General features: G+C 35.4%; 1 protein-coding gene across 2 annotated transcripts; it reads right to left on the minus strand.

The window, feature by feature from the left end:
- Window positions 1-4956: 4956 nt before the first annotated feature.
- LOC116107096 lies at window positions 4957-9332 on the minus strand. 2 transcript variants are annotated; one of them, XM_031393390.1, is made up of 5 exons: window positions 9063-9332; window positions 8194-8406; window positions 7171-7319; window positions 7014-7082; window positions 4957-6914 (listed from the first exon to the last, which is right to left on the minus strand). In XM_031393390.1, exons 1-5 carry the CDS (start codon window positions 9246-9248, stop codon window positions 5177-5179), a joined length of 2355 nt encoding a protein of 784 aa, XP_031249250.1. In that variant the 5' UTR covers window positions 9249-9332; the 3' UTR covers window positions 4957-5176. The 2 variants fall into 2 exon arrangements, with proteins under 2 accessions (XP_031249250.1, XP_031249251.1); XM_031393391.1 differs by lacking the exon at window positions 8194-8406.
- Between the last annotated feature and the right edge of the window lie 1443 nt (window positions 9333-10775).

Here is a 10775-nt window from a genome sequence, read left to right on the forward strand (position 1 = left end):
TCTTGAGGTTTTTAAAAGGCTGAGCAATGCGGGTGTGCTGGCGTTGTCGTTCTTTAGGTGGACTGAGAAGCAAAAAGGGTTTAAACATAATGCCTAGATGCTTTGATTGAATTCTTGGAAAGATTAAACTATTCAAAATTATATGGGAATTAGTGAGCGAAATGAAGCGTAAACGGGTTGTTAAATAAAAGAAACTTTTGCTTTAATTTCGAGGAGATATGCAAGAGCTATGAGGGTTAAAGAAGCCATTGATGCTTTTGAGAAGATTGAGGAGTTTGGATTGAGGTGTCTTGGTGTGTTGTCGTACGCAACCAAGATTAAAACCTAAAAACACATGTAGTAGTGTGAGCAAGGATCATTCTCACAGAGAGTTTCTAGCCGAGTTTTATGTTATGTGAACCAGGTAGGGGGGATTTGAGTAAAACGAAAACAATTTCAGAAGAAAAAGAATTCAAATTAATCAATCAAAATAACAAACCTTGGTCTAAGTCAACATCCACTATCGGAATCTTTCAACTAATCATCGATGCAAGCATATATCAATTGTTACTTTGAGTATTCACCGTTGGAACTATTTTCCCATCTCTCCTTAGTTGTAGGTAATTAGGAAACAAGCGATCTAATTAATCTTACTACTAAGCAACCCTAGACAAGCGCTAAAGGTTTAATCTAGTGGCAGCCTTAAGAACTAAAGAGATTGATGAAGCTGAACAACACAAATACAAGCGGTTGTATTTAATTCAGTTGAGTGTTCTTCTTAAGAATTAATCATTCCTGACGCAGCAAATTCTTAACTCTTATTTACTCACAAATTAGAGAGATCAAACAATTATGGATTTGATATCTAATTTAGCAATAGATTGCAAAAAATAATAAACTAGTAGGCCTCCTAGTAATTAAATGCAACAATCATGAAAATAGGCATAGAAGAACATCCAATACTCAAAACATATATTGAACACTAAAGAAAAACAGATTAGATCTCTCAGTTTAATGATTCCAAGCCCTTCGTTTCCTTCGACCAAGTTATGAAAGTTTTAGCCGCTCATGGCCATAATAAAAAACTCAAAAGAGAAAAATTCCAGAAGAGAGAAAGAGAGGTGTGTGCCATCCCCTCTAATCTGATCTCTCTCCCCCTTTTAAGAATATCCAGTTCAAGTCTTTGAATTCTACTCAATCTCCTAAAAATATTCTAATATCCTAAAATAACATTTATCCTAATCTGATTAATTGAAACTAAAATAAAGTCCTAATGTAAAATAGGAAAGTGGTGTTTCTAGCTATAACTTGCGTGCAACAGGTCTTCAAAACTTCCAATAATAAACTGCCTAATTGACTTGCATGATAGGGCAGAATGTTCCAGAACGTCAGCAATGCAGGTGCGTCAAATTCAAGCCCGATTCCAACCTTGATTCAGTGATTATCTCTCCAAACCCAAAACATGAAAGTTGTAGATCTCTTTCTTAGGGTTCCACAACATTTTCAACCATCTCAATCGGAGCTCGGATGAGAGAGTTATGGCCAGATTACGAAGCAATGTCGAAACTGTCTGAATTCACCTAATTAGTTCCGTTTTGCATTTAACGCCTCCATTTGCATCCTAAATCAAAATAGAATAATAATGAGTACATTTAGGCAACAAATAAGTATAAAAGAAGAGACATTAAGGTGGGGTAAATATGACATTTTGCATTCTCATCATGTCTCCACCACAAACTTACCTACAAACCCAGATTGGATGTGTTGTCTTCTAGTGGCTTTGAGACTATTAGATTTGGCTGCATTAAGGGCATCATGCTGTGGCCAAATCTGGCCACAACGTGATGGTCTTATGGCTTCGAGCCACCTTAGAGCCTATTCTGAGAAGGAAGAAGAGGGAAGGAGAAAGAAAGTAGGAGGAAGAGAAGAAGAAAAAGAGGAGAAAAAGAAGAAGAATGGGTAGAAGAAAAAAAAGAGGCGGCAGTGGTATGATGACATTGGGTGGGTAATCGAACATGGAAGAGAAAAATCTGGCCATAGCTTGATGGCCTTACGGCGGCCAAATCCAGCCGCCTCAGAGCCTACTTTAAGAGGGAAGAAGAAAGAAAGTAGGAGGAAGAGAAGAAGAAAGAGAGGAGGAAAAGAGGAGAATGTAACACCCACATCAAGGTATGTAATTTTATTTATGTCCTAATACCCTTAGTTTGATTTCTTTGAGGTTACCTTAGACAAATGTGAAGAAAATTCCTTAAAACTTCATTAGGGGTAAAATGGTCTTTTCACTTATAATTAGATGAAAAAGTGGGAAATGAAAGGAACCAAATAATGTGAAGAAGATAATAAAAATGAGGGAAAGTGGAAGGGCAAAATGAGAATAACATATATATATATTAATATATATATAATATATATTATATATATAGTTATAAGGTTGCAATAACCTAAACCCAGCCATTCTAACCCTTATTCACTGCACCCTTCACCCCTACTTTTTCAAAGGGAAATCATAGAATTTGGCTTGGATTTTTATAGATTTTCAATCCTAAAGTATCTAAAGATAAGATTCTAGCACAAGGAGTGTGATTAAACTTTAAAGTTTTAAATTCTTATAGTTTTTATATGATCTAGGTCCAAGAGGAAGAGACTTTTAGCAAAAGGAAGTTATATCACACATTCAAGGTAAGTAAACCCCAATTTTAGCCTTGATTTGAGCAAGACTTGTGTAGAATGAATTTTTGCATGTTTGTATATGATGGTATGTGAGAATTATTGGCTGTTTTTGATGTTTAATGATGCATAATTTCCAGCCATGAGAAGTAGTGTATGAGTATGTGTTGAATTGGTGGAATTATGGAAGAATTAGTGATGCAATTTTGAAGTGTAGAGAATTGTTGAACTTGGCCACGTTTGATACTAAAGTTAGTGAGTTTTTGGCTCACATTTTGATGGAATTAGAGAGATGTGGAAGTGTAGCCAACATGGTAGTTGCATGTGCATATGAAGTGTTTGATGAAAATCCAAAGAGAAAATGCATGCATGAGTTTGCTAAACCCTATTGAAGAAAGGGTTAGAGAAAGACAAGAATTGAAGTAGGAAGATTATGTTTGGGCTTAACCAAGTGTAAATGTTAGTATTCAAGAGTGCATATTGTTATGCCAAAAATTAATATATCACTTGGTCATGTTGTTCCATGAGAGAAATGACCCTTAGTGCTTGGTTCTAGTTACTTGAACCTTTACTACTTCTTGAAAAGCACATGGAAGTGTTAGAGAAGAATGGCAAGTTAAAATGTTACTTTGATGTGGCAATTGTGATAGTAGAGAATGGTAGAATATGTCATGACATACCATTATGCCATAATGAATTTTCAAGTTTGTATATGTGAACTTGGAAAGTATATTAAAGAATGGGCTTGATCATGCATATTTTGTGCACATGATTTATATATAACCTTGATTTAGTAAATGAGAATATGAAAGAATATGTTAGCAAAGAGTGAGAGAAAGAAAGAAAAAAGAAAATGGCTAGTAATTTTCTTTTAAGCTAACATGCAAGTATGTATATTTTCTCATTTACTAAAGAATGCAAGTGTAGGATTTCCATAGCTTGGAAATTCACGTTGAAATGTGTATAGTATCTCTTTCTATTCTCTTTCTACAACATGCTATTTATAAGATTTTTGTGATGGGGAACCTGTGAGTGATAAAGATGCCCACATACACGCTGCCTTGAGCGAGAGGCCACAATAGAGAGATACAGTATTTGTACAGTCTGTCAGTAGTATATGTGGATGAGGACTGTACCCAACAGAGCATACCTACATGCACGCTACCATGAGCGAGTGGCCACAACAAAGAGATATAGTATTTGTATAGTCCATCAGCACTGCATGTAGATGAGGACTGTACCCACTCACATGGCCAGGGTTCCAAATCCATGCATCAACCTAGTCCGATCGGCAAATTAGAATAGAAGAAAGAAAAGAAAGAGAAACAAAGAAGAAAAGAAAGAGAAACAAAGAAGAAAAGAAAGAGATGCAACATAAGAGACATATAACAGAAAAGAAAAGAAAGTTCTTTTTCTCAGTAAAGTTTATTATTCTGAATATGTAATATGCTACTGACATGATTCAGTATTTCTTATGTGCTTGGCGATGTACAATTTTATTCATTGTCTTTGCACGTTGATAAGTAGCAAATTAGAGTATCAGAAAAGAATGCAGAATATCAGAAAAGAATGAAGAATATTATCAAACATTAAAGTGAGAAAAAGAAAATCAGAACATGAGTAATGGAGGAAAAACAGTAGTGCAGTTTGGTTTACTTACTGAGCAATTAGTGCTCACTCTGTTATTCTACTGTTTTGCAAGAACTTGATGATTTACAATCAGATGGAACATCAAGAAGCGGAGGAGTTTGACAGCACTGTCCAAGACTACATTGTACTATTAGTTATTTTGTGTATATGTTTATATGAATTAAAAGTAAAATTTTCGGATTTTACATTATATACCTCTATGTATATATATGTTTACAAAGTTATTTAGTGGATTTTATCATATATTTCTCAAAGAATTACTAATTAGAGAGTATATTACAGAGAAGAAGAAGAAGAATGGGTAGAAGAAAAAGAAGAGGCGGCAGTGGTATAGTGACATTGGGTGGGTAATTGGACATGGAAGAGAAACGAGGGGGAGAGGGGTGAGTTCAATGACCATTTTACCCTTTGGTCATTCCATTAAATAATTTTCTGTTAATTTAAGGGTAGGAATGTGAAATTTATGAAACTAGGGGTGAATCTGTGAATTTCGGTTAACCTTGGGTGGAAACATTTCTTTGTTTTTACCCTGTGGGTGGGTGGGGCTAGACAAAACCTTCCCTGTCAATTTTAATATAGTAAAGGACATAAATACACTAAAATCAAGAAAAAAGAAATTAGAATACAATCTGAAATTCATTACTGATAACAAGTTGGTGAAACACAATTGGACATTTCATCAATCACAAACCTTTTTACAACATATTCTATACGGTATATGCATAAATTGTGTAGTAGATATACAATCTATATGGTAGATGCATAAATTGTGTAGTAGATATACAATCAACTGCTAAGTATATGTGAAAGACACTATACATTAAACTCAAATTCTTCAAATAAACACTCCAAGATCACTATAAACAACTTCTGCTTAAGCTCATGGACTGTCAGGAAAAGGAGTTATGTCTCGGAAAACCTGCAATCTGCTTCTCGTCTTCATATTAATGTTCTTCTCAGACATAAGATCATTATCCTTTACTGGCACAGAGTTCAAGCCTGTGTTTGACCTCTGGTACTGACCAAAACATAAGGAACGTCGCACTGTTTGATTCTTTGATGAAACAACACCACTCTTGGATGTACGATATCCATTCTGTAAATCAATTGAGTCTTCAAGCTTTTGGCTTAAGTACTCTATCTGATTCTGTGGACAAGAACTCGGATAAATTACATTGGAGTTGATATTTTCATTATTAAATTCTTCTTCTTCCATAGTCCAACCATCCAAACCCTCTCTTGAAATTCTATCAGATAATGACTCTTCTTCTTCCTCTTCTTCGACCATATCTGCCCAACTCTTTTTACCATGAGCTGTAACGCCATCCAGTGGTGACTTGGGTTTTTCAGAAATTAATAAATGGAGAGTATCCAACATTTCAGAGGTCTGACCACCAAAGAAAAATTTTAAGCCACCTGTATTATTATCATCACCTTTTTGCCAAGTACTTGTCCAGCTTCGGTCCACAGTATCCTCTTTTGTTTGAGCAAACCCATCATTTCCCCAACAAGAAGACTTTGGTTGTGAAGGAGATTGTACTGCTGCTTCATTTTTCACCTGAGCAAAATCTTTCAGTGATTTCCTTCTCCAGTCTTCACTAGTAGGTGAAGGCAAAGCATTTTCAGACTCTTGTAGTGATTTATCATTTGCTGAAACCAATTGTTCTCTGTTAACATTCTGGGACACATTTTCGGTGGTTACAGCTTGCTCAAACAATAATTTGCAAACAGAACTGCCAACTGCTTTCTCTTCCCATTTTCCCCTTCTCTGATCTCCCATGTGTGAAGATGATACTCTTGGTTGTGTATATACAACAGCATTATCTGTGAGTTCAGTTTGCTTGGATGGCACACAACCATTTCCCCATCTTTCCATTCTCTGTTGCCCATCAGAAAGTCCCCATGAAGGTCTTCGTGGTTGTGTAAATGGAACTTCAAAGTTGCTTCTAACAGTGGATGGGGAAGCATCTGTCTCCTGCCGTAAACAGCTTACTCCTATCCCAGGTGAACTAGCCCAATGTTCCTTCCTCGCACCAGCAAAACCAGACCTTCCACTTTGGTTTTCGAGATACAAATATTTCCACCAATTATTGTCAAACACAGAGAGTGGAGAAATCTGTGAAGTTGCTGCTGGTCCAGGTGACACGCATTTCAAACTTCCTTTGTCATATCCAAAGACTCTGTTCATATTCTCATGCTGATTTTGACAATAAGCTCTTCTATCTTGTTCATTTAATGGCATCATTTCTTCATCACATCCATCTGCCCTGCTTCTGGAGACATTGATAGTAGATACATGATTTGGACCTCCATAGGTTAAGCCAGCAACAAAATTTGAGTTTCTGTCAGTAGGCAATCCAAAAGGTCTTTGGTTTTCCACATTGTCCTTTTTATGCAGCTTCTCACTTCGTTCTAACATTGATGGTGACTGTAATTCAGTCAGCATCTGAAAAGCACGATCAAAAGATTTAGCATATGAATCATCCATTTGCTTATTTCCAGCTGAAGCTTTTACAGCCTGAAGCAGAGATTTTGCTTCCATCATCCTGTTCATGTGCATCAAGCAGATTGCAAGATTGCACTGCTTGTTCTTGTCTGCCTCTAGGGACAGTGCTTTTCTGCAAAGGAATGTATATGTAGCTCAAAATAAATGCCTCTTTTCTTCAGAAAAATATTGTTATATATGCCTCTTTTCTTCAGGAATAGTGGAGGAATACCTGTAATACTGTTCAGCAAGTTCGTAGTTATTTTGCTGCAAATAAGCCCACGCCAAGTTCCCCAGTATTCTACATTATTGGTTGATCAAAGTCAGATAAATGTAACGAAATATATGGTGAAAACATGAAAGAAGAAAGCAAATAGATGAACATCCACCTTGATCTCTCTTGTGCTACAGTTATTTGAATCTTCTTCCCCTGCGATCTTGCCAACTTTGTCTTTGCTCCACCAAAAGCTATACCTTCTTCTATCTTTTTCAGTTTGCACTGAAGCATTTCTATCTCTTCTGCAATTCTCCCAGACCTCTGCCAAAACAAACAAATAAATAGAATATTGAATCTTAACATGATTTTTTTTTTTTTTTCCAGAAGTAGTTGCATAAGAGGTTAAATCAAGAGCAGTGAGATTTATCATAGCCTCATTGATACTGCATGATTCAGCTGGCATGTCACGAGAAGTAAATTCATGCTTCTTAGCTCCATAAAGCTTCGTGTGCATTTGCAAACTTAACCTTTCCACTATTCCTATTAATTTTTCCAGCTCTAATACTCACTAAATAGGCACACTGCTCTTTCACAGTTAGGAAAAAGAAACTAATGCCTTGCCTTTACAATTTCCTAAAACCAAACCTACAGTGAGATATTACATTTCTTCAAGCCTAGTTCAGTTTCTTCATATAAAGCATGGATCCTTTGAAGTGTAGTGAAGACATCAAAAGATTACTTACATATGCTTTAAAAAACCATTCAGTAGTTCTTCATCTACTTTCATTCTAATCTCATATTGACTGATAAGTACTTGCTTATGGATTCAAATCATCTTGGTTAGATGTAAAAGGTTACAAAACACAACACATCAATTAACTATTTTCTGTCTCACTGAGATCCTGTTTGGAGCAGATAAGAAGTGATAAGTGTTATGAAGAACGCTTAACCCCCTCTAAATCTAAATTATACTTTTCCGATAAATTATACATATTAATTGATGTAAATGGAAGATTAAGGAAGGAAAAAATCTTATCAAACATGACAAACATATGCTTCAATTCAAAAGCACTCAGATTTACCCAACCTCCACTAATAGTCTTAATACTTCCAGCAGCAACAACTTAAATCAAAAAAATGAAAGAGAAGTGCTAGTAAAATGTAAACAAATTAGGGGAAGAGAATGATAGTTTACTTTGTAAAGTTCGATAAGAACATTGTCAAGAGACTCCTGAGAGTCATAAGGGCAGAGATGACGAAAAGATTTGATCGCCTCGATTGCCTCATCCGGTCGATTCAATTGTTTCATCACAACTGCCATGTCTTTCAGAGCACTATCAACTCGGTCCCCAGCATTTATAGCAGCCCAGAACATTGAAACTGCCCTGCTTGGATCTTTCTCTACCAACTACATTTAAAGAATAGCAAATAAGAAAGAGAAATAAAGGAACCCCATAAACACATTTGATCTTACAAAATGTGTTTATGGGGTTCCCCATAAAGAATAGCAAATAAGAATGGCTTTCGCTGAAGAACTCTAAAGCAATTGATCTTACAAAATTATACAGCGGATACTCTTGAACATTTAGTCTATCAGTAATGATTTCACCTAAAATTTCGACCAAAAACACATAGCTCTTTTTATTTGGAAAATATTCAGCTCAGTAAATCATGCAACAATATTTCATCAACTATAAAAACCTGTTCTCTATACAAGTAAAATTGCCGAAGACATAAAACTTCACCATTCATTTATTTTTATTTTCTCACAATTTTCCCTTAAACCAAAGAAAGTTAATTAATATGGGCAACCCTCCTATACAAAACCCACTTCTACATGAAATTCAAAGATTTTTCTATAATATAGGATACAGTGTTTTGAAAAACAGTAATCAAACAAAAATTTCGTACTCTTTTAATATAATTAATGAACCAAATTGTTCATTACAAAATTACTCAAATTTCCGAGAGCAAGAATTATAACCAAAAAAAAACCCAGAAACCAACAAGAAAACATGAATAAACCATGTAAATTCACAAAGAAATAATAATAATAATAATAACCTGAATATGTTTAGCCTTTCCATAAGGAGAATCACCAGCGGGCACTTTGTGAATGACATGAAAGAGATCACCTTTGGCCTTCATTGGTGACATTCTCTTCCTTTCCGACATCGGAGATGGCGGCGGTCTTTGCTTTCTCCAAGTTGGCGGCGGCGTCGAGAACTTCTTATCAATGTGGGTCCACATATTTGGCTTCTTTGAGTAAGAAAACTATCTATTGTCACTTTCCAGGGAAAATCTTGCAAACCCTTTTCTTGAATGCCAAGAAAATGATTTTACTGATCAAAGCAACCACTTTCTCCTAAATAAAAAAAAAAAAAAAACAGTCCTGTGCTTCAAAGGCCAATACAAATGAAGAAAGAGAGGGCATAAGGGGAAGTCACTTTCTGGTAAAAATTCTTAAAGCCTTGTTTTTGCATCTCCGGGAAAAGTCTTTGCAGAGGTATCTTGGATGACTGGGAAAATTGGGATTCTTGTGGTAGGAAATCACTTTTCTGTTGTGGGAAAATCGTTAATTTTTATGGGAAACGTGAAAGTGGAGAGAGTGATGATGAGTTTTGAGGGAGTCAAGAAAGAGGAGTAACTAGCCGTTTATTAACTACTAGCCGTTGGGCTTCCGGAAAATACCACACTTGTGATTCGCACGTGTTTAGATCTTCCCAGGCTTTTTTTTTTTTTAATTTTTTTTGCTTTCGTTTTCTTTTATGGATAATAATACTGATAATTAAAAATAAAATTAAAATTTTATGATATAAAGACGAAGTTTTTTTTTTTCCCCATTTTTCAATCTTTTCCAATTTATATAGTAAAAGATTATGTTACATACGAAGATATGTTATAAATACTGGGTTAATAACACTTATACTTTGAGGCCGTTTGGATAAGTTGATATTATATAACGGGTATATGTTAAATTGAGTAGATACCATGTTTGGTGTTTTGTAAAAAAAAAAAAAAAAAAAAAAACAAAAAAAAAAAAAAAAAAAAAAAAATTCCAAAAAAAAAATGTCAAACAGTGCCAACTTGAGGGTAAATTGTCGGGAATATTATTACCTAGGGGGAGGCTGTTATTAAAACATTCCTCCACTAATCCAAATTTCCATCAATCTTGCCCCAAAACAGTGGACAATGCGGACTTGCTTTGTTAATAATTAAAAACAGCCAATTTGCGCAAGCAGATAGATTTGTCCTTAGTTTTTTAATTTTTTGGACAAAATTGCACCTGGTTATTATCACTGTTTTAAAAAATGTCATGAAATATTGGTGTATCCAATTATCCTCACATATTTGCATATTGCGACCAATATGCCCTTGGATTTCAATAAAACTACAATATAAAAGGGAAAAAAATTCTGAACCCTAAACATTTCGATCTCCTACTACCCTAAATCTCTATCACCACTGCTAGAGTCTTCTGCTTCTCAATCTCGTTCACCAGTTTGTCAGTCCGATCGCCATTTCCAATATGTCCCTCGCCCTCTTTCCATTGTATGGTTCGTGATTTGTTTGGATTGCATTTGTAACCCTAACTTCTCCATTTTGAGGCTGTCGTTGGTCCACCAATATTCAATGACTCTTGAATAACTTTCTCAGCTAACCTACAATAATGAATAACAATTATCATCAACAGGCATGTCACAAAGACAAGAAAAGCTCTAGGCAAAACAAACTGCCATCACAAACCTTCAATATTTGCAAGCTGTTCTTTCAACT

The sequence above is a fragment of the Pistacia vera genome, unplaced genomic scaffold (genome assembly GCF_008641045.1).
Source record: "Pistacia vera cultivar Batoury unplaced genomic scaffold, PisVer_v2 Contig527, whole genome shotgun sequence".
Taxonomy (NCBI): domain Eukaryota; kingdom Viridiplantae; phylum Streptophyta; class Magnoliopsida; order Sapindales; family Anacardiaceae; genus Pistacia; species Pistacia vera.